The 24465-nt window shown below is 32.7% G+C and overlaps 4 protein-coding genes across 4 annotated transcripts in view; 3 read left to right on the forward strand and 1 right to left on the reverse strand.

The window, feature by feature from the left end:
- Window positions 1–1866, reverse strand: part of LOC132731566 (myb-binding protein 1A-like protein) — a 35549-nt gene extending 33683 nt beyond the window's left edge. Inside the window, exon 1 of the mRNA XM_060717757.1 lies at window positions 1696–1866. Within this exon, the coding sequence (XP_060573740.1) occupies window positions 1696–1866 (171 nt within the window). The remainder of the gene's footprint in view (window positions 1–1695) is intronic.
- A 2265-nt stretch (window positions 1867–4131) lies between these two features.
- Window positions 4132–12434, forward strand: LOC132731556 (protein toll-like). Its single transcript, XM_060717748.1, has 2 exons — window positions 4132–4473; window positions 8465–12434. Exons 1-2 carry the CDS (start codon window positions 4469–4471, stop codon window positions 10977–10979), a joined length of 2520 nt encoding a protein of 839 aa, XP_060573731.1. The 5' UTR covers window positions 4132–4468; the 3' UTR covers window positions 10980–12434.
- Window positions 12435–15107: 2673 nt separating this feature from the next.
- Window positions 15108–18497, forward strand: LOC132731546 (slit homolog 1 protein-like). The gene has a single exon (XM_060717738.1). It carries the CDS (start codon window positions 15108–15110, stop codon window positions 17109–17111), a length of 2004 nt encoding a protein of 667 aa, XP_060573721.1. The 3' UTR covers window positions 17112–18497.
- Window positions 18498–19243: 746 nt separating this feature from the next.
- LOC132731563 (uncharacterized) lies at window positions 19244–22235 on the forward strand. The gene is made up of 2 exons (XM_060717753.1): window positions 19244–19343; window positions 19694–22235. Exons 1-2 carry the CDS (start codon window positions 19339–19341, stop codon window positions 22032–22034), a joined length of 2346 nt encoding a protein of 781 aa, XP_060573736.1. The 5' UTR covers window positions 19244–19338; the 3' UTR covers window positions 22035–22235.
- Window positions 22236–24465: the final 2230 nt, after the last annotated feature.

Below are 24465 nucleotides of genomic sequence, written 5' to 3' on the forward strand. Positions count from 1 at the left end.
CATACATATAGTAGCAAGCAAATTATTAGATTTATATCCCCTGCTGTATTATAAAATAATCACTGAATTGAAGTTTCTTTTTAACTTCTATTTTGTACCTAAGAAAACAAGTGAAAATGAAATTATCTCATATTTTTTGTTTTGTTTGGTTTTCCAAATCGTATAAACACAATTTAAGTCATTATGGCGACAAAAAAAGGAAAGATGATTTTGGCTAACATCGGGTGTTACCAATTTAAAGCAACAACAGAGGTCAAAACCACCTCATCTGCTGGAGCTGAGAGATGTATAGACTCAATTTATTCCCACCCATTTTGCCGCTGCTTACAATCACGCAGGGATAAATGATGACCCAACACATAAAGAATTCATGCTGTTCGCTTTCCAACCCTTTTACAAGTAGAGGAACTGATAGCGAACGGCATGGATCCTGATCAGACTGCGCAGATGTGCAGGCTGGTCTGGATCCATGCTGGTCGCAAACGCGCTCTGTTGGTTTTGTCGTGACGCAGCTCAAATGGAATTTGAGGATTCAAGAGTACTAACAGCATGTAAATTAATGAACAAATTCATTGACAACAGTTAAACCAGGAACGACTTTAACTCAACTATTAACTCTGATTTATTTGGAAATGCTGATTATGACATATAAATTAAAGATCTCATGGAATTATGATTAACACTGTCTCCTTTGGCATTCCTGTATTTTTATTGTTATCATTAACATTTATACAAATTTGAAAACTGCATCTCTTGAAAAAAATTCTTGTGTCAATATTATTTCCCTCATTACAAATCCACATCAACTTTGAACAGAATTGAATTTATATACACATGAAGTACATGATTGTGCATACTGATAAAAAGTCTGGTTTTTTTTTCATCTAAATTTTGTTAACATAACGTTAATTAAGTTTTCTAGATGTTATGCTAATAGGGACTTTTTTTTTCTTCATGTAAATTAGCCTAAGCAAACTAAACTGATTTTTTTTAAACCTTTAATTTCAACAGCCCGGCTAAAAACTATGTATTACGGCAAGTGGTCAAGATTGTTGATTTTACACTACTTGCTTCTCAATGCTGTAGGTTCAAGCCCCTACGGTACTTTTTTCAAGTTCTTTCATGTGAGAAATCTATCCAGCTAGCTTACAGAATATCAGTGGCCCTACTAAGGTGCCCCTTCTGCCTCCCCACATTTAGGCTGGATTAAACTTGCCATATGACCTATACTGTGTTGTTGCGACGTAAAACCCAACCAAACAATAAATGAAGGAATACTATGGTATACTTTCTAATCATTGACTTTGTATTGCTAACAGTTTAAGATTTGCAAGTAACATACATATATATACATGTTTAAGCAAATATAGGTGTAAAAATCACGCAGAAAAGTTACAGAAACTGGATATAAATATTGTAAAAGATATGAAATTAAAGTTACTTCAAAAAGCAATTATTAATTAAAATAACTAACATTTAGCTCATCAGTGTATCAATATTCTATAAATATAATTACATGAATTTGTAATTCTAATAAAAAATTCAATACTTTATTGTACATGAAGTCAATTTTTTGCACATTTTTTTAATACACATATATATAAATATATTCATATCATTTTTTAAGAATTTTTTCCAAGAATATGAAAATTTGTACAAATTTTAGCAGGAATAGGGTAAGTAAATTATTCTTACCTGTGACTGATGGTCCGGTTTGACCAACTGGACACAGCCTCCTGCCTGAAGTAGCTGCTGTACATACTTGCTGAGTTCAAACAGCAGATCTATATGCTGGTTCAGATTTGTTGCCTTTGGTACACCTGAAATTAAAGGAAACAGAAACAAACGCGTAATTATTTTGCTCATCTTTTATTCTTTTTTTTTTGTTTGTTAAATATTTAACCAGGCTTGGGACAAACTTCTTTGTGTTTTTTTGTTTGTTTGTTTGCTTTCTTTTTTATATAACAAGTCATTACAATGTGGATTTATCATGGACCACATATATCTATAAAACAGGGCAATATAATGTTTATAAGTTACAAAACTACTTTAATCTAGTGTATGCACAACAAAATTTTGACCTGCTGGAAATAAAAGTGATTTGTATATAACTTTAATATAAGAAAAATTAAATAAAATTAACAATTTTCACTTATCAATCAGATGTACAAACTTTGTTCTCAAAAAAAAAAAACTAACAAAAAAACGCTTGGCTTTTATAACGCTGCTACTCCCTTATTCAAATTAATATTTACTTTAGCATATAGATAAATAATATTTCAATTTTGCAAGTATTTTATTGAACAATTTTCAAGTACAGCACTCTCCAAAAAATAAACCCCCTGAAAAAATCCCTGTCTTTTCATTGCATGACAAATCAGGAAGTAAGAAAGAATATATTCAATAAAACCAATCAATCTCACTGAGATCATCTGATATATATTCCCCCTATTTAAAATAGATCTGTTATCTACGACCTAGTAATCTTCAAGGTTAATAAGACCAGTCAGCATGATGCTATCAAAATATTTACAATTAAATTATCATTAATTAGATTTTAATTAGATTTTGATCTAGAAATAAACTACCAAAAGATATGACCTAAGTACTACTCAAACCCAAACAAAAAATATAATTATATTAAGCAAGAAAAAGGCAGGTTCTGTACAGATTAATGCTAGATTAATGTCACGCTTTCATAACCATGTCAATCAATGCTTTGAAACTTACAGGTTCAATTGATGGTCCAGTTTTAAGACAAAACCAAGTCCAATTTTAAGACAAAGCAAAGGTATCAATATTAACACCATATACTTTGAACAACTTTCAAAAGACTTTAAAATACTGGGTATAATTGTTAGAGTTAAGTTAAATGGATTTTCTACTAGAACATATACGTTTTTTTCGACCTAGATCATGTACTTGACTAGAGTGGATTTTACTAAGGAAAAAATCTCCTGACCCACAGAAGTGCCAAGTGTGATCTGTTCAAGAGACAAATACACTTACTTACTGTCATAACCCTTTAATTATGTAACTTGCCGAATTAAACCTATATATTCAACTTTACCATAATTGGCATAATGCCAGCAACGAACCATACCATAATTGGCTTTATGCCAGCAACGTCATTCCAGAACACACTCTAGGGTAATACAGCTTTTTTTTCTGTCTTGTGTCAGATTTATGCATGTGACACATGCATTAGTAAAACAGGTAGATCAATAAGCATTAAAATTTTAGGCGGGAAAATGATAGTAGATTTGAATAGACATATATTAGGCAGGTATAAGGTAAATTCTGCAGCATTCATTTTAAAGGGACTCCACTGAGGTTTGAAAGCCTAAAAACATAACATTTGCATTTCTTACATAAATGAGCCGGGGCACTATTAAAAGAAATATATGCAAAGATAGTAAAGAAATATGTTTTGAAATAAATTGAAAGTCTAACGAATATGCTCTCCTTAGCCCGATTTGAGTGAAAAGCGTTTAAACGCTTTTCATTTTGGGTGTTTTTTTTACAGTTTGAATAATTATTCCGGAAAAACGAAGTGCGCGAATGATCTGAAATTTTGCACATAGATTAGTGGTCTAAACCTACATCAAATTGTACATTTATCTGGGAAAAATATTTTCAGTCCCATCATGTCAAAAAACCTCAGTGGAGTCCCTTTAATGGTCAACCTTTACTAAGTGTATATCTTTTTTCTCATAATTATTGTGTACATTCTTGTCTGTTACAAATGATAACAAAGACTAGCCAATACAGGCAAATCAAAAGCAACCGAAAGACGTTGCACATTACATTGTTTCTCGTGAATAGACTCCATTTAAACTGAGTCAGCAATTGTAAACAAGACCAGTCTGAAAAATATCTCCACCCATGACCCATGCCTGAGTTATAGGGTAGGTAGTTAAAACAATGTTTATCGATTATGAACACATTAATTATATATGAATTATATGAATTTCAATGCTTAGTTAAGACCTTATTAGGCATCACAGTTTTGTTGTTTTATGTTGTTGTTTTCATTGTGTGTTTTGAGTTTTTTGTTTCTGCTGCTGTTTTTTTTTATTTATTTTATTTTTTTCTATTTTTACTCATTTTTTTTTTTTTTTTTTTTTTTTTTTTGTGGTGTGGGGCGGAGGGTTTTCAATGCACTCACGGGAATTCCCCTTCTCCCAATTTTTCTACTTCTGAATTTATGTAAATATAGAATTTATTGCTCTGTATTTAGTACTAATATTTTTGAATTTTATTGGCCAATAAGAGAGCAATAAAATATATTTTATGTAACTTTCAAACTGTGATTTATCTGCCCCAAGATGTCACTACATTAAAAGAAAAATCTAAAAATACAGGAGAGTGCATAAACCACAAGTATCAGTTACAGACTTGGCGGTGACATTTCAAAAAGATTGCACAAATATAATAAACAAAGCCGGATTTATTTACTAACAACAAAATGAGGTAATTTGTTTTCTTATAACCTTATGTATCATAACTGTAAAAATTAATGAGTAAGTTGAACAATACATTACAATACCATATGATATTACTATACTATTATCTTCTTCTTTTTTTTCAACACATTGCTGTGTCTGCACAAAATAATTATATTCAAATTTTAAAACAAAGCTATAAATTTTTTAAAGTTTAAAGCAAAGATATCACCATTTTAAAGTTGGATTTATTAACTTACAACAAAATGAGATAATTTTATTTCTTATAACCTTAAACGCTCATTCTCAATAAGACACAGCATTTGATGTTCCACTGGGTAGCTCTTATACGAAGGTTTTTCTTGAGGTCAAAATGTCGTTAGAAAGGTGGCTGCCACTTTGTCTAATAGGGTCACTCTCAGTTTTACCTTTCTATCTGTTATTTTTCTTTTACAAGTACCATTAATGCCCTAAAATGTAACATACGTTACTGTCGCCACCTAGAATTTTCAACTTTGAAATTGTGTCTCAGAAAAATAAGTTCCAGAATAAACGAAACATGTGCAATTAGTCATTGCTGTGTGTATATGAACTTTGATTATTGGTAAAAATTACATTTGACTCTTAAAATCTCATTGATATAATGAGTGATCAAATGTCGCCAAATGCATATAAATAAATATTGACAAACCTAAAACAATAATAAGTGGAACCGAAATTACATAATTGAATCGATGCATGCTTAATAATACAGCATATATATAATTATAAGTAAAAATAAGCTTGCAGCCTCTCAAAAATCATTATATTTTCGGAATTTTTCATTTTTTATTCAAATCTTTTCAACAGCATTTTAAAAAGAAACATACGTTACCATTATTTAAGAGCCAATCCATTCAAAGAAGAATCCAAACAAGAAAGAAAAATTAACATGTGTGTAACTCTGATATATTAACCACAAATTATGGCGGGTTAAACGGTCTTGCGTCATTTTAACCCACTTTCAATGTAAAATGAAACATACGTTACAGAAACATACGTTATCAACTTTTTAAAGTTAGTTTATCAAAAGGGAAATTGAAGTCAGAAAGCACGTATAACAGCAACATTAACTTCTATTTGACATTAGTAAGTTAATTTTGATAACTTTGGTCGAGTTTTAACTTGTTTAAGTAACCACAGTGAAACAAACGTTACTTTTATCAAACAGACTTTATATTGTTTACACATGCATATATAAAAACATAAAATCGCATTTTTATGACAATAGAATGATGTACATTTGATTCCTAAATAAAAAAGTCGATTTTACATGTAAGTTTCAATTCCGTGATTAAGTTCATAAATAAGCGAGTGTGAAACATACGTTACTCCAACTTACAATTCAACAATTTTTGAAAAATTAAGATAAAGTTGGGATTATCATGCCTGTTAGTAACGGTTACCTTGTATTAGATGTAAGAAGATACAAAATTATTTTACAAGGGAAAGATATGTTAATAATACATATGTATGTTGATGTACCAGCAGAAATGTTAAAAATATTTTACCAGATATTGATGTTCTCAGCAACAACTAATTCGTTTCTGCAAAGAGCTTACTGACCGTATTTCATTCTATATATAATAATGTTAAAATAATATCCATAAATATACATTATTTTACAAAAAATAAAATTGTTTTCTCAACCTTTACTTGCATTTGAATAAAATGAAACATACGTGACATCCTATATGGGGATAAATATATAACTGCTTAGCAATAAATTTTCCAAATATTAAGAAAGTGAAAAGTTGAATGTTTTGAAGAAAAAAAATGCTAATACAACATTTGTGTATGCATTCGACCTCTCATAAATTATATATGATATATATCCTTTGAATGAAGACATAAAATAATCATTTCCAAAATTGACTATTTTTGCTTTCTACGAATATTTAACTTTGAAGAAATTAACTGAAAATTAGCAAGGTACCCAACTTCATTGAATTTTCCTGGGTTAGAAAGTCCCTCTAGATAGAGAATTTACAGATTTTGATATATTTTAAAGACATTTGTTGTTAATATGCAGCCAATATGTTACATTATTAGATCTGAAATCTACGTTACCGAAGAAATACAGTGTCCTTACCGAAATAAATGTCATCCTGTTATATCATAGTTTCTTGTTCAAAATATTTCTGGCAAACTTGCAAAATACCCTAAACTTTTACTTCATCGATAAAAAATGACACAATGACAACATCAAATTTTTAATATTTTTCAACCTCAAATGCTTTATTTTATTGAGAATGGGCGTAAAATATGTATCATAATAGGTAAAATGAGTATGGTTAACAATACAAAAATACTATTGTCTTCTTTTTTTTTTAACAAATTGCTGTGTCTGCACAAAATAATTATATTCAAAATTTTTAAACAAAGCTATAACCTTTAAAGCAAAGTTATCAACATTTAAAGTTAAGAGCAAAGTTAAGATATAAATTGTTCAAGATACATACCTAGATATCTGATTAATGTATAAACGTCATATTAACAAGTGCCAGTTTTTTTTTCTGTTGGCACTGATTCAATCGTAATACTAATGCATATTTTAGATTTCTTGCTGCCTGTGCAACCAGTGCAGACCAATATCAGCTGGCATTTTTTAGCCATCTGATCATGGTCTCCATTGTTTACAATTCAGTCAGTACGGGAGATAGGGAGACATGGTAGAAAATCCAAGGTTTTTGTCCCCCGGTGGGGGATATGGCATGTATGCATATTTCCTAAAAATATTTCCTTAAATTTCCCTAAAAATGATAAACGGTTTTGTCCAGACTGAAAGATTGACAAGTCCTTTGAAATATTTTGCACCTTGACCTTTGAACTGGAGTCTTAATTACAGTGAGCAACACATTACTTAAATGCATCACATTTTTCTGCAAATTTGATTTAAAATCACTGAATGATATAATATTATAGTATTGTTACATGAACATCAATGCACTTTAATGAACAATTTATTTTCTTCACATGCCACCTTTACACTATTGAGCTACCAACCTAGTTTGAGCAAGTTAACAGTTCTGTCATTTCTGGATGTTTTTTGAAAATAATACTGTTAACTTGACTCATTTACAATCAATGTACTATTTTCAAAAAACATCCAGAAATGACAGAACTGTTAACTTGACTCAACAATCAATGTACTATTTTCAAAAAACATCCAGAAATGACAGAACTGTTAACTTGACTCAACAATCATTGTACTATTTTCAAAAAAACATCCAAAAATGACAGAACTGTTAACTTGACTCAACAATCAATGTACTATTTTTAAACAAGAACCGGTTGAACCGGGTGATGCTCCCCGAGAAGGTTCTGGACACAGGAAAGTATAAAAAAAATGAACAAAGGGCAAAAACTCCAAAATTAGGCAAGGCGGAGTTATGCTTTTTTTGCACTGCACTTCTATTCAATGAGATCTATCTATCTATAAAGTTCAAAGTGTCAAAATGAACAAAGGGGGATAATTAAAAAATTAGGCAATACAGTGTTACAGTTCTTGTGCACTGCAAACCTACTTAATGAGATCTATCTACCTACAAAGTTTCATGTTGATACCTCTTATAGTTTTAGAGTTATGTCCTGGACAAAGTTCAAAGTGTGAAAATAAACAAAGGGGGATAATTAAAAAATTAGGCAAGGCAGAGTTATGGTTCTTGTGCACTGCACACCTACTCAATGAGATCTATCTACCTACAAAGTTTCATGTTGATACCTCTTATAGTTTTTAGAGTTATGTCCCAGAAAAAGTTCAAAGTGTAAAATAAACAAAGGGGGATAATTCAAAAATGGTCTGATCGCAAAGTCATGCAGATAGGTTGGATCTATACATGAAACATTAAGTTAAATTTTATAGGTTAAAGCAGATCACAGATTCTTCTATGTCATAAGGCCTGCATATATCTGATTATCAAAGGGTTAGGGTCATATAACTACAATGATGACTTTTTTTCTTCTTTTTTTCATTTCAGTCTGCCTTTATTCAGCTTGCTGATGTTCTGTTTACCAGCCATGGTGTCAGGAACTTGTGGTGGACATTTGTGGAAAGCATCCTGGGTGGATAAGCCAAGAAGTGATCTGCATTGCATTCTGGGTGTTTATTGCAGAAATACAACAACTCCAACAAAAAGTGAAGAATATGACACATGTTGTAAATGTCATTCATGTGCAGTATGGGAAGGAAGTGAGTTAGAGCTATTTATAGAATATGCCTCTGTGTTAGGTGGAAGCTTGGTCCTGTCTGATCAAGCTCCTAGTGATACTGAAGTCTATAAAATTGAGCATCGGAATGCTGATATGACAGAAATTCCAAGCAATCTTTGCAACTGGGATTCTGAATCAAGTCTACAAGATAAGTATCCAGATGAGTTTGAAAATATAAAACCCTTCTGGGGGAAAATTGTGAAGATTAACTTTGAAAATAACAAAATCAAGAAACTTCCAAACATTAATTGTTTAGTTCGCCTTGATGAGATGAATCTTAGAAACAATCAATTGCAGCATGTGTCAAATACTTCCTTTACAAATCTACGGAATCTGAGATCAATATCAATGTCTGGAAACCAGATCAAAGAAATTGATCCAAATATTCTAACATCCAAGTCCCTGCACTATCTTTTTTATGTTGACTTCAGTAAAAATGAAATGTCAAAACTAGATGCTTCCAACATGTTCACCTTGTACCCATTCTGTAAGATAGACTATAGTTCAAATGAAATTACAGATTTAGTAAATGAAGCAGATTTTACAATGGACATGAACAAAACATATGGACCAGGATATGTAGGTGTAGCGGATAATAAACTTAGCACCTGGCCAGACTTTGAAATCATTTTTGGCCTGAATGATATAACAGAACTTGGGCGTTTGATTAATTTTGGATTTGATTTTCGAGGAATGAGCCTTGTCTGTGACTGCAATATTCAACAATTTCTGGAGAAAGCATATAACATTATAAATGTTTTATGGAGAGGCTACATGAATTTAACATGCAGTGAACCTGAAAGTGTTGCCGGCCATCTCGTCTGGGATATCTATGAAAAAGAACCTGAAAGCTTTGTTTGTCCAGTTGAAGATGGTTGTGACCCAAGATGTACTTGTGTTGATGAACCGAAAAAGAACACATCTTTTATTGACTGTTCAAACTCCGATCTACAGCGGTTACCTGAAATACCTTACTCTCGATTTTCTTACTTTGTGGCATTAAATGTATCAAACAATCAAATATCAACCATAGAAAATGTGTCATACCTTCATAGAATATCTATACTGGATATCTCTGGTAACAATCTAAAAGAAATAAACAAAACTATAGCAAATCGTCTTGAAAATGCCACATATATTGACATCTCCAACAATCCAAGACTAAAGCAACTTGCACAAATGTTCCAGTACCATAATGTGTGCTCCCGTCACATGAAAAACCTTCAAATAAGCTGTGACTGCCAGTCAAAATGGATTGAAAAATGGGTTCATTCGAGGTCATGTAATGAATTCCAAAATAATTTGTTTCAATGTGAAATTCCTAATATAGGTATAAGGAGAGCTCTTGACTTCAATCCTGAAGATCTAGAATGTTCGCCTGAAGGTTTCCTATTTTTTCTTGAGACAATAATAGCTGGGGTTATTCTGAGCCTTGTCTTAATAGGAATTCTTGTGTATACCTTCCGCTATGAATTACTTATTCTTTGCCTTCGTTTGAGACAGAAAAGTAGAAACATTGTTGTCCCTCTCTATGAATATGATGTTTTCCTTTCCTTCAATGATGCAGATGACGATGTTGACAGATGGGTAAATAGTAAACTTGAACCAGAACTTACAAATGCTAGTTACTCAGTCTTTCAGCCAAACCGGGATGTTGCATTTGGGGCTGAAAGAGACTCAGAAATAATTGACATTCTCTCTAAAACACGCAATTTCCTTGCAATAATGTCTGAAAGTTATCTCCAAGAGAGTGAAGAAGGAATGAGATCATGGACCGAGAACGAATGGAAATATGGATGGAACAATTTCAAAACAGACAGATCCAAGAACATAGTACTCGTTAACTTTGACTATTTGTCATCATTTGATGTCAACAAACCACAGATAAAAGCCTTTCTACGAGTTGGCTGCACTGTTGACTTTAAGAACTATGACAGGAAAATCATGCAGCAAATCTTTGAAAAGCTTGGGAAACCTTGCAGAATTCCTTCCCTTGCTGTTAAAACATTTGACAACAAAAAAGTTAATTTTAACAAATATGACATCTTTATGGTTGCAACTACAGATGTAAAACTTCATTCTCATATGCCTAACATAGATGAAGAGCAAGCAGATATTCAATTCAAAAGAAATGTTTTGATAAATACAGGTCACAACATTGAATGTAAACCACCAGAAAATGGACAACAGAAACATAAAAAAACTTTAAAACCAGTTGAGCAAAGAAAAGTTTGTAAACACAGGAAGTGCTATGCATGTAGACATGGAAGCACAAATACTTAAAATAAGTAAAATAAGTCATAAAGTTTAAGTTTAGTACAGGAGTTTCTTTTTATAGTATATTAACCTGTGGTTGCAATTTCACTTAAAATATTTGACATAATTATTATGTACCATTGCATAATATTTTTAAAATTAACTTGACATTGGGTGCGTGAGCCCCAGGTAGCACAGATAATCATAGACCACTTGTACTGCAGGCCCTTTGCTTGGCACCAACAGCCATTTTCAGGGCTACCCCCTTTTCATAATTGTCTCAGGTTGCTGTACATTAAGGTTCTCATTGACCGCCGTAAAGTAATTACTTTTGGCTCAAAATTCATATCTTTGGCTTAATACTCTGTGGAAATTGCATGGATATAAATCATTACCACTTTGTGCTTCAAAATTAACCCTTTGAGGGCAATTGACTGATGACATGTCTGGGGTGTGTACTCCAACAGCAAAAACTGCTTTTTGTGCCTTATGGGTGGATGGACCCTCATTTAAAATAGACTAACATACATACATACATGGGTATCAGAAGTTCATTTAATTAGGTATCTCAAGGAGTTTTGACATTCTGCTGCTAATTTTTGAAGAAGTCTAAACATATCCAAAAGCTCTCTAAGGTTAATTAATAAATTTATTTATTTTAGGCAGTTTGCCATGTAAATATACCTCAGAGATTATCTTAATTCACTGAAACATTTTTGATAAATTTGTGAGTAATTTAAGCATTTTTTACAGTGGTAATTAAGATTAATATCTTTTTTTTTTATCTCATTGGCAGTCATCTTGAAATATTAGATCTTTATTTTTGTTAATATAGATTAAAACAGGGCTTGCTACTACAATTGTATTAAGATGTATCAGATTAATAGCACTGATTCATTAGAGTTATTTTTTTTCTTCATATTTTCAGATGTAACATTTTTAACAACCTTCAACTGGTTTTAAGTTTAGATCTTTTATTCAACTAGTTAATTTTGATAATCATATTTTTGGGTAAAAAAAAATTTCTATTTAAATACACATTGTAAACTGGATTAGCTTTAACTTAGTTAAGTGTGAATAAAAACTTAGTTTAATAAAATTTTGATTCAGTTCATTTGAGTTTTATTTCCCTTTACAAGGCAAAAGCTGGTGTCATCCGGACAGATAGATTTTCCCCATTAAAGAGTACTCTTGAGCAAAATAACAACATTAAAATGTAATAAGTTTTGTTTGTTTTTGGGTTTTACGTCACATCGACACAGTATAGGTCATATCGCGACGTTCCAGCTTTACTGGTGGAGGAAGACCTCAGGTGCCCTTCCGTGCATTATTTTAGGCACGAACGGGCACCTGAGTAGAACCACCGACGTTCCGTAAGCTAGCTGGATAGCTTCCTCACATGAAAGCATCCAAAGTCCCTGTCGGGATTTGAACCCACAGAGGTGAGGGGCAAGTGATTTGAAGTCTACGACCTTCACCACTCGGCCACAGACGCCCCAAAATAAGTAATAGACTACAAAGCTTACAACACAATAAAAGTACTGCTAATCTAACCTTGCACCATTCATTATTCGTACAACAATACACTCACAACTTAAGTCTATATTTCCTATAGATACATGTAGGAAAAAAAACATACCTTGAAATATGATAGGAGTAATTTGGCTAAACCAGCAAAATCAACATTTAAACAATTGAAAAGCCCCTTAAAGGGTCAACAGATTAGCCCAATGATCTATCAAATAAAAACAAAAGAATAAAGCAATTAAGCCAAGAGATACAACAAAATGGCCATCCCAAATAATACAAAATTTAGCTTTTGACTGAGATCTTTACTTGAAAGCTATAAGGTTAAGACAAAGCACACCTGGGTGTCACTAATGCAACACCACATATAGGGCTATTGATCAAGACTAAAGTAAAATATGCCAGATCAAATCATACACTACTCTGATGTCATTCAACTAGTTCATGTTATATACTATTTTCAACTAATTTCCTTAACCTCATATCTTAAAAGTCCATCTAAAATATCACAAGATCTTATTTAAAAATCTCTCAGATAGATATGTATGATAGCAAATGACCTTTTAACCACAAACCAAAATCTAACTAAAAATTAACAAATGATATATTGTTACAATTTTAATCAATCAATTCGAAATATTACAAGGACTTAGAAAACACAAATGGATTATTGAATAAAAATAATAATTTACATAATGAGGTAATTCTTAATTTTCAATTATTTTTTATTAATCTTCACATCTAAGAAAGATATACAACTTTATTAAAGGAAAATAATTTCAATAAAGAATAATATGTAGCTTATTTATAAAGAGCAATAACACCATCATTATATTGAAGCAAATTTATTGTTTGTTAAGAACCATACAACTGCACAAGCCAGGAAACAAAACCGGGTCACCCCATTTACAGTCCAACCCTCTTTCAATTGAACTTACTGGACAAGGTGCTACCTGAATATAGGTTTTGCAGCTGTGTTCAAGTCCGATAAAATCAGTATTGTATTCAATGATGTAAAATGACCTTATAACTATTTATTCCTCCAAATTTTTAGATTTCGACATAACTATGTTACTTCTAGTACAATAATGATTTGATATGGAATTTCTTGGACTCGGAAATAAAAATGCTAATCAGAGTTCAATAGTGATTTGACTTAAGACTTGTTTTAAATTCAGAAATGAAAACAAGGCTTTATGAAGAACAATTGTACATTGTAATTTGATATGAATTTTTTGGACTTATAATTTGAAACCATTCTTGAGCCATTGGTACTGGCTGAATTTACAATATATACAACTTGCCAAAATAGGTTAACCATACCAGTTTCTATTTCTATCTAAGTGATCAAAGGGGACAAACTCAGGGAGTGGGGCAGGGTTGGGAGGGTATATGCCATATTTTGTAACTTGTTAAAAACATACACTTTATATGTGTAAATTATAAAGCAATTGGTAGTGGTAGAACTTGAGGTACAACTAGAACTTATACTATTTCCAACTTGCAAGTTAAGGTTTACTTTGTATAGATAGATAGAATGGAAACGAGGGTTGTATAACTTACTTACTTGGTATTATCAGGGAAGAAGTCTGGACAAACTTTAAAAATAAAAATCATACAAAGGCCATAAGCACCATAGCTCTGAAAAAAAATCTTGAATTAAAAAATGCTGAAGATATTCACTATAGTAAACTTCACAATAGCAGGTGTCAAGTGCCGTGTGGCAGCTGTAAAAAGTTTCCCCGTACTTCACTTCAGTGAATACCCCCACAAGCAACCTTGACTTTTTGCAAAATACGTGATCAAAAGAAACATTTGAACTCGACCTATGATTTATAAATTTCAAACATATACAAAGAATTGTTCAATAAATAGCAATCCCAACCATGGACTTTATATCAGCTTGCTATACACTAAATTTGATTACAATATCTCAATCCAAACTTTAGTTATTGTCTGGAAACCATTTTTCTATTCTTTATGATATTGACATTGACCCCAGGGGGGTCCAAAAGCAATACCAAACAGAGTCTTCACATAAGGTTGCTACATACCAAGTGTGATTACAATATCTCATTCCAAACTAAAGTTATTGTCTGGATACCATGAAGGAGACCGGCCTACTAACTGACCAACAAGCTTACTCTTATATACACCTAGGGGGTCCAAAAGCAATACCAACTGGGGTCTTCACAAAAGGTTGCTATACGATTATCTTGATTACAATACCTCATTCCAAACTATAGTTATTATCCAGAAACCATGAGGGAGACCGATCAACTAACCAATGGACAGACTGACCGACAAGCTTACTTATGCCCCTTATATAATTTCTTTTGTGCCCAGTATAGAAATGGTATATCTAAAAATTCTTCTGCATTTCAGTCTGCCTTTATTCACATTGCTGATGTTCAGTCTACCAGCCATGGTGTCAGGAACTTGTGGTGGACACTTATGGAATGCATCCTGGGTAGACAAGCCAAGAACTGATCTGCATTGCATTCTGGGTGTAAAATGTAGAAATACAACAACTCCAACAAAAAGTGAAGAATATGACACATGTTGTAAATGTCATTCATGTGCAATATGGGAAGGAAATGAGGTGGGGCTATTTATAGAATATGCCTCATGTCTGATCAAGCTCCTAGTGATACTGAAGTCTATAAAATTGAGCATCAGGATGCTGATATGACAGAAATTCCAAGCAATCTTTGCAACTGGGATACTGAGTCAAGTCTACAAGATAAGTATCCAGATGAGTTTCAAAATATAAAACCCTTCTGGGGGAAAATTGTGAAGATTAAATTTGAAAATAACAAAATCAAGAGACTTCCAAACATCAATTGTTTAGTTCGCCTTGATGAGATGAATCTTAGAAACAATCAATTGCAGCATGTGTCAAATACTTCGTTTACAAATCTCCGGAATCTGAGATCAATATTAATGTCTGGGAACCAGATCACAGAAATTGATCCAAATATTCTAATATCCCAGTCATTGTCATACTTATTTCATGTTGACTTCAGTAAAAATGTAATGTCAAAACTAGATGTTTCAAACATGTTCACATTGTACCCATTCTGTAATATAGACTATAGTTCAAATGAAATAACAGATTTAGTAAATGAGGGAGATTTTACAATGGACATAGAAAAATCATATGGACCAGGATATGTAGGTGTATCTAATAATAAATTAAGTACCTGGCCAGATTTTCAAACCCTTTTTCGTTTAGATGATATAACACAACTTGGGCGTTTGATTTATTTTGGATTCGATTTTCGAGGAATGAGCCTAGTCTGTGACTGCAATGTTCAACAATTTCTGGAGAAGGCATATAACATTATAAATGCTTTATGGCGAAGCTACATGAATTTAACATGCAGTGAACCAGCAAGTCTTGCTGGCCATCTTGTCTGGGACATCTATAAAAAAGAACCTGAAAAGTTTGTTTGTCCAGTTGAAGATGGTTGTGACCCAAGATGTACTTGTGTTGATGAACCTAAAAAGAACACATCTTTTATTGACTGTTCAAACTCTGACCTTAAGTGGTTACCTGGAATACCTTACTCTCGATTTTCTTACTTTGTGGCATTAAATGTATCAAACAATCAAATATCAACCATAGGAAATGTGTCATACCTTCATAGAATATCTATACTGGATATTTCTAGAAACAATCTAAAAGAAATAAACACTATTGCAAATCATCTTGATAATGCCACATATATTGACATATCGAACAACCCAAGATTAAGGCAACTTCCACAAATGTTCCAGTACCATAATGTGTGCTCTCGTCATATGAAAAACCTTCAAATAAGCTGTGACTGCCAGTCAAAATGGATTGAAAAATGGGTTCATTCGAGGTCATGTAATGAATTCCAAGATTATTTCTTTCAATGTGAAATTCCTAAAATTGGTATAAGGAGAGCTGTTGACTTCAATCCTGAAGATCTAGAATGTTCGCCAGAAGGTTTCCTGTTTTATTTTGAGATTATTATTGCTGGAGTAATTCTGAGCCTTGTCTTAATAGGAATTCTTGTGTACACCTTCCGCTATGAATTACTTATCCTTTGCCTTCGTATGAGACAGAAAAGTAGAAACATTGTTGTTCCTCTCAATGAATATGATGTTTTCCTTTCCTTCAATGATGCAGATGACGATGTTGACGGATGGGTAAATAGTATACTTGTGCCAGAACTTACAAATGCTGGTTACTCAGTCTTTCAGCCAAACCGAGATGTTGCATTTGGGTCTGAAAGAGACTCAGAAATAATTGACATTCTATCTAAAACACACAACTTCCTCACAATAATGTCTGAAAGTTATATCCAAGAGAGTGAAGACGGAATGAGATCATGGACCGAGAACGAATGGAAATATGGTTGGAACAATTTCAAAAGTGACAGATCCAAGAACATAGTACTTGTTAACTTTGACTATTTGTCATCATTTGATGTCAACCAACCACAGATAAAAGCCTTTCTACGAGTTGGCTGCACTGTCGACTTTAAGAACTATGACAGGAAAATCATGCAGCAAATCTTTGAAAAACTTGGGAAACCTTGCAGAATTCCTTCCCTTGCTGTTAAAACATTTGACAACAAAAAAGTTAATTTTAATAAATAGGACATCTTTATGGTAGCAACTACAGATGTCAAACTTCATTCTCAAATGCCTAACATAGATGAAGAGCAAGCAGATATTCAAATCAAAAGAAATGTTTTGTTAAATCCAGGTCACATTGAATGTAAACCACCAGAAAATGGACAACAGAAACATAACAAAACTTTAAAACCAGTTGAGCAAAGAAAAGTTTGTAAACACAGGAAGTGCTATGCATGTAGACATGGAAGCACAAATACTTAAAATATGTAAAATAAGTCATGAAGTTTAAGTTTAGTACAGGAGTTTCTTTTTATAGTATATTAACCAGCGGTTGCAATTTCACTTAAAATATTTGACATAATTATTATGTACCATTGCATAATATTTTTAAAATTAACTTGACATTGGGTACGTGAGCCCCAGGTAGCACAGATAATCATAGACCACTTGTACTGCTAGCTGTTTGCTTGGCACCAACAGCCATTTTCAGGGCTACCCCCTTTTCATAATGTCACAGGTTGCTGTACATTAAGGTTCTCATTGACCGCCGTACAGTAAATTACTTTTGGCTCAAAATTCATATCTTTGGCTTAATACTCTGTGGAAATTGCATGGATATAAATCATTACCACTTTGTGCTTCAAAATTAACCCTTTGAGGGCATGACTGATGACATGTCCGGGGTGTAATTATTACTCCAACAGCAAAAACTGCTTTTTGTGCCTTACCGGTGGATGGACCCTCATTAAAAATAAACTACATACATACATACATACATGGGTATCAGAAGTAAATTTAATCAAACATCTCAAGGACTTTTGACTGCAATTTGACCAATCAGATAAGTTGTTACATATAGTGCCACCTGTAGGTAGATGCTCAATAGCTCCCTCTGGGATTCAGAAGTCCATTTATACAAGCATCTCAGAAAGTTTTGTCATTCTGCTGCTAATTTTTGAAGAAGTAACATCTCCAAAAGCTCCCTAAGGTTAATTAATAAATTTATTTATTTATTTATTTATTTTAGGCAGTTTGGCATATAAATGAACCTCAGAGATTATCTTAATTCACTGAAACATTTTTGATAAATTTGCATGTAATTTTAACATTTTTTTACAGCGGTAATTAAGATTAATTAATATCTTTTCTTTGTTCTCATTGGCAGTCATCTTGAAATATTAGATCTTTATTTTTGTTAATATAGATTAAAACAGGGCTTGCTACTACAATTGTATTAAGATATATCAGATAAATAGCACTGAATCATTAGGGGTTTTTTTTCTTCATATTTTCAGATGTTACATTTTTAACAACCTTCAATTGGTTTTAAGTTTAAATCTTTTATGCAACTAGTTAATTTTGATAATCATATTTTTGGGTAAAAAAAAAACAACATTTTCTATTAAAATACACATTGTAAACTGGATTAGCTTTAACTTAGTTAAGTGTGAATAAAAACTTAGTTTAACAAAAATTTGGTTCTGTCAGTTCATTTGAGTTTTATTTCCCCTTTACAAGGCAAAGGATAGTGTCATCCTGACAGATAGATTTTCCCCATTAAAGAATACACTTGAGCAAAATAAGGACATTAAAATGTAATATTATGTAACAAGTAATAGCAAACAAAGCTTACACTGCTAATCTAACCTTGCACCATTCATTATTCGTACAACAATACACTCACAACTTAAGTCTATATTTCCTATAGATACATGTAGGAAAAAAAACATACCTTGAAATATTATAGGAGTAATTTGGCTTAACCAGCAAAATCAAATAAAAACAAAAGAATAAAGCAATTAAGCCAAGAGATATAACAAAATGGCCATGCCAAATAATACAAAATTTAGCTTTAGATTGAGATTTTTACTTATAAGCTATAAGGTTAAGACAAAGCACACTAATGGGTCTCAATTATGCAATGCCACATTTAGCGTTATTTAAAATATGCGAGATAAAAATATGTACAACTCTGATGTCAATAATCTAGTTCATGTTATATATTATTTTCAATTTGAAATTCACTTAACCTTATCTTAAAAATCCATAAAAAATATCAAAAGATCTTATTTAAAAATCTCCCAGACGAAATATGTATGATAACAGATGACCTTTTAACCACAAACCAAAATCTAACTAAAAATTTAGGAATGATATATTGTTACAATTTTAATCAATCAATTCCAAATATTACAAGGACTAGTAGGAAAGACAAATGGATTAACAAATAAAAACAATAATTTACACAATGAGGTAATTCTTAATTTTCAATTATTTCTTCTTTTTTTTAATCTTCAGATCTGAGAATGATATACAATTTTACAAGAGGAAAATAATTTCAACAAAGAATAATGTATCCACCTGACATCAACAATATGTAGCTTATTTATAAAGAGCAATTATAACACCAAAAGGTTGCTATACACTTATTGATTACAATACCTCATTCCAAACTATAGTTATTATCCAGAAACCATGAGTGAGACCGACCCAATTAACTAACCAATGGACAGACTGACCGACAAGCTTACTCCTATGCCCTTATATAACTTCTTTTGAGCCCAGTATAAAAATAGTATATCTAAAATTCTTTTGCATTTCAGTCTGCCTATATTTAGCTTGCTGATCTTCTATCTACCAGCCCTTGTGTCAGGAACTTGTGGTGGACACTTATGGAATGCATCCTGGGTAGACAAGCCAAGAACTGATCTGCATTGCATTCTAGGTGTAAAATGTAGAAATACAACAACTCCAACAAAGACTGAAAAATATGACACATGTTGTTCATGTCATTCATGTGCAGTATGGGAAGGAAATGAGGTTGGGCTATTTATAGAATATGCATCTGTGTTAAGCAAAAGCTTGGTCATGTCTGATCAAGCTCCTAGTGATACTGAGGTCTATAAAATTGATCATCAGGATGCTGATATGACAGAAATTCCTAGTAATCTTTGCAACTGGGATACTGAATCAAGTCTTCCAGAGATGTATTCAGATGAGTTTGAAAACATAAAACCCTTTTGGGGAAAAATTGTAAAGATAAACTTTGACAATAACAAAATCAAGAAACTTCCAAACATTAATTGTTTACTTCGTCTTGATGAGATGAATCTTAAAAACAATCAATTGCAGCATATTTCAAATACTTCATTTACAAATCTCCGGAATCTGAGATCAATATCAATGTCTGGAAACCAGATCACAGAAATTGATCCAAATATTCTTATGTCCCAGTCGCTGTCATACTTATTTCATGTTGACTTCAGTAAAAATGTAATGTCAAAACTAGATGTTTCCAACATGTTCACCTTGTACCCATTCTGTAAAATAGACTATAGTTCAAATGAAATTACAGATTTAGTAAATGAAGCAGATTTTAAATTGGATATAGAAAAATCATATGGACCAGGATATGTAGGTGTATCTAATAATAAATTAAGTACCTGGCCAGATTTTCAAACCCTTTTTCATTTAGATGATATAACACAACTTGGGCGTTTAATTAATTTTGGATTTGATTTCCGAGGAATGAGCCTAGTCTGTGACTGCAATATTCAACAATTTCTTGAGAAAGCATATAACATTATAAATGCTTTATGGCGAAGCTACATGAATTTAACATGCAGTGAACCAGCAAGTCTTGCTGGCCATCTGGTCTGGGACATCTATAAAAAAGAACCTGAAAAGTTTGTTTGTCCAGTTGAAGATGGTTGTGACCCAAGATGTACTTGTGTCGATGAACCAAAAAAGAACACATCTTTAATTGACTGTTCAAACTCTGATCTAAAGCGGTTACCTGAAATACCTTACTCTCGATTTTCTTACTTTGTGGCATTAAATGTATCAAACAATCAAATATCAACCATAGAAAATGTGTCATACCTTCATAGAATATCTATACTGGATATTTCTAGAAACAATCTAAAAGAAATAAACACTATTGCAAATCATCTTGAGAACGCCACGTATATTGACATATCCAACAATCCAAGATTAAGGCAACTTCCACAAATGTTCCAGTACCATAATGTGTGCTCTCGTCACATGAAAAACCTTCAAATAAGCTGTGACTGCCAGTCAAAATGGATTGAAAAATGGGTTCATTCGAGGTCATGTAATGAATTCCAAAATAATTTGTTTCAATGTGAAATTCCTAAAATTGGTATAAGGAGAGCTCTTGTCTTCAATCCTGAAGATCTAGAATGTTCGCCTGAAGGTTTCCTGTTTTATTTCGAGATTATTATTGCTGGAGTAATTCTGAGCCTTGTCTTCATAGGAATTCTTGTGTATACCTTCCGCTATGAATTACTTATTATTTGCCTAAGAATGAGACAGAAAAGTAGAAACACTGTTGTTCCTCTCAATGAATATGATGTTTTCCTTTCCTTTAATGATGCAGATGATGATGTTGACAAATGGGTAAATTGTATACTGGAGCCAGAACTTACAAACGCTGGTTACTCTGTCTTTAAACCCAATCGCGATGCCACATTCGGAGCTGAAAGAGACTCAGAAATAATTGACATTCTATCTAAAACACGCAACTTCCTAACAATAATGTCTGAAAGTTATCTCCAAGAGAGTGAAGAGGGAATGAGATCATGGACCGAGAACGAATGGAAATATGGATGGAACAATTTCAAAAATGACAGATCAAAGAACATAGTACTCGTTAACTTTGACCATTTGTCATCATTTGATGTCAACAAACCACAGATAAAAGCCTTTCTACGAGTTGGCTGCACTGTTGACTTTAAAAACCATGACAGAAAAATCATGCAGGAAATCTTTGAAAAGCTTGGACTACCTTACAAAAGTCCCACAACAGTTGACAAAATTGGAAACAGGGAATTAACATCTAACTTATATGAAATCTTTACAGCTGCAAGCACTAATGACAAACCTTTTCATAATACTGCTGAATTTAAAATTACCAGAAATTAAGTTATATAAATTATAAACAAGGTAGACAAAAGGAAACTTGTAAATACAGGAAGTGCTGTGCATGTCACCATGGCAACACAAATCTTAAAGACTGAGACTGGGAAATATATTTGCTAGAGGGTTATCATAGGGTACTCAGAGAGTATCATAGAAGACATAATGTGTTAGTAGGCGAATTTATAGTTGTATCCATGATTTTAACCGATTTTTTTCCCCCTTGATTAGTAAGAAAAAATAATTAACAATTATACTAGTAATATCTGCTCAATTTAGTTCTGACAGAACAAAAAACTAGAACTGTGTCCAAATGACATGGGTGCCCCCACTAGCAACATATATATGGTTTTTTGTTTTGTTTTGGGTTTTACGTCACATCGACACAGTATAGGTCATATCGCGACGTTCCAGCTTTACTGGTGGAGGAAGACCTCAGGTGCCCTTCCGTGCATTATTTCAGGCACGAACGGGCACCTGAGTAGAACCACCGACGTTCCGTAAAATGACAAGGGTGCCCCCACTAGCAACATATATATGGTTACATATAGTGAAAAATTCAACAAAGGGCCATAATTCTATTAAATTTGGTCGCAGCAAAAATTCCTTCCTTTACTTCCATCTACACATTAAGGTTGTTCATCCCTGGAAGTTTAAGCAAAATCTGCCATCCGGTTTAAGAGGAGTTGCGTTCACAAAATTTCTATATGGTATATAGTGAAAAAATCAACAAAGGGCCATAATTCTGTTAAATTTGGTCGCAGCAAAAAATCCTTCCTTTACTACCATCTACACATTAAGGTTGTTCATCCCTGTAAGTTTAAGCAAAATCTGCCATTCGGTTTAAGAGGAGTTGCGTTCACAAAATTTTTACATAGTATATAGTGAAAAAATCAACAAAGGACCATAATTCTGTTAAATTTGGTTGCAGCGAAAATTCCTTCCTTTACTAACATCTACACATTAAGGTTGTTCTTCCCTGTAAGTTTAGGCAAAATCTGCCATCCAGTTTAAGAGGAGTTGCGTTCACAAGATTTCGGGACGGACGGATGTACAAGTGCAACGCTATATGCACCCCACTTTGTGGGGGCATAAAAACTATTTTTCAGATATTAATTATTTCAAATTTGTCTAAAATGTGAAACTAAAAGTTGCCTTAATAATCACATGAAACAGAGTAAACTTGAAATACTCTTTTAGCTTGCATGAACTTATATTCGTTGAAAATACTCCTGATAGTGAATTTAACACTTTTATGCCCAGGTGTACAATAAAAAAGCCGCCGCTCGTTTGAACAATGTTTAAAAAAATTGGCTACCTAGAAGATTTTGCGAACGCTGGGCAATTTTAAATCTGATACCTTGCGTGGTCATGAATGAAATTACCACCAGGCGATTTTTTGTCGAATTGATTTACAGAAAGCATTCAAAGACCGGGCAGAGGCCGCCTGATGTCTGGATGGCATCTGTGCGATTTATAAATGGATCAGATGGTCGCAGCATGGGCAGTAAAGGCTTGACATTTTATGACATTCTTTTAAAAATCAGTCAGTGGTCAATACATATGCCAGCCAAGCAAATAATGCAACAATTTTAGTTTCCCTTTTCCTTAATAATAATCTGCATAGTTATTCTTGCTTGACCATAAAGTTCATGTTAAATCAAAAGGAAACCCGGCCTAAAACAAGAAATTATTAACCAACTAAAATGCATTCTATGAATTAAGAAATTATTGATCTGACCAATAAAAATGGTTTGATTTAAACTGATTATCACGCCAGGCCCCGTGTTGACAAAGAAAAGATCAGGATCTGCGGCAGTTTTTGATTAATCAAATACATGTACCTGAGCTTAAAAAATAGATTTAGAATCTGACAATGGACCAAAGTATTTTTCTGTAATGGAATAATTTCTGTATACAGTCCAACCCCGTTTATTCGAAGTGCCTGGGACTGAATATTTACTTCGAATAATCGATGGGTTCGAATAATCGAAATCCGAATATTATATATATACGAAAACAACTCCACTTTGACGAATCGTAGTAAAACTACCGTTTAAAACACATTTACTTCCTGTAATCAATTGAGAAAAATAAATGTTAAAGAAAACATGCGTAAACATTATTGTATTGACATTGAAGACATAAATACTTGCATTTTATTCTACATTATGTATCGCTTCGTTTTGCGCAAAACCTTGATAATGGCCGTGTTGTCATTACGGTATTTACAGCTAAACTCTGGTATTTTCGATTAGGAAAAAGGATCTTATGTAGCGTTTTGGATGTTTTGACAAATTTACATATACGGTATGTATGAAAAATATTGCTGTCATCTTCAAGCAATAACAGTAACAAAATCGGACACTGTGCAGTGCTTTTCATTTTCGGTAAATAAAGTTGATTAAAGAACACAAAAAGAGCTATTATCACGATT

Source organism: Ruditapes philippinarum, unplaced genomic scaffold (genome assembly GCF_026571515.1).
Source record: "Ruditapes philippinarum isolate M1 unplaced genomic scaffold, ASM2657151v2 ctg2187_1_1_1_1, whole genome shotgun sequence".
Taxonomy (NCBI): Eukaryota; Metazoa; Mollusca; class Bivalvia; order Venerida; family Veneridae; genus Ruditapes; species Ruditapes philippinarum.

What these genes read in the sequence shown, in the direction of transcription:
- LOC132731546 (XM_060717738.1), top strand. Translation starts at nt 15,108, where the DNA reads ATGTCTGATCAAGCTCCTAGTGATACTGAAGTCTATAAAATTGAGCAT.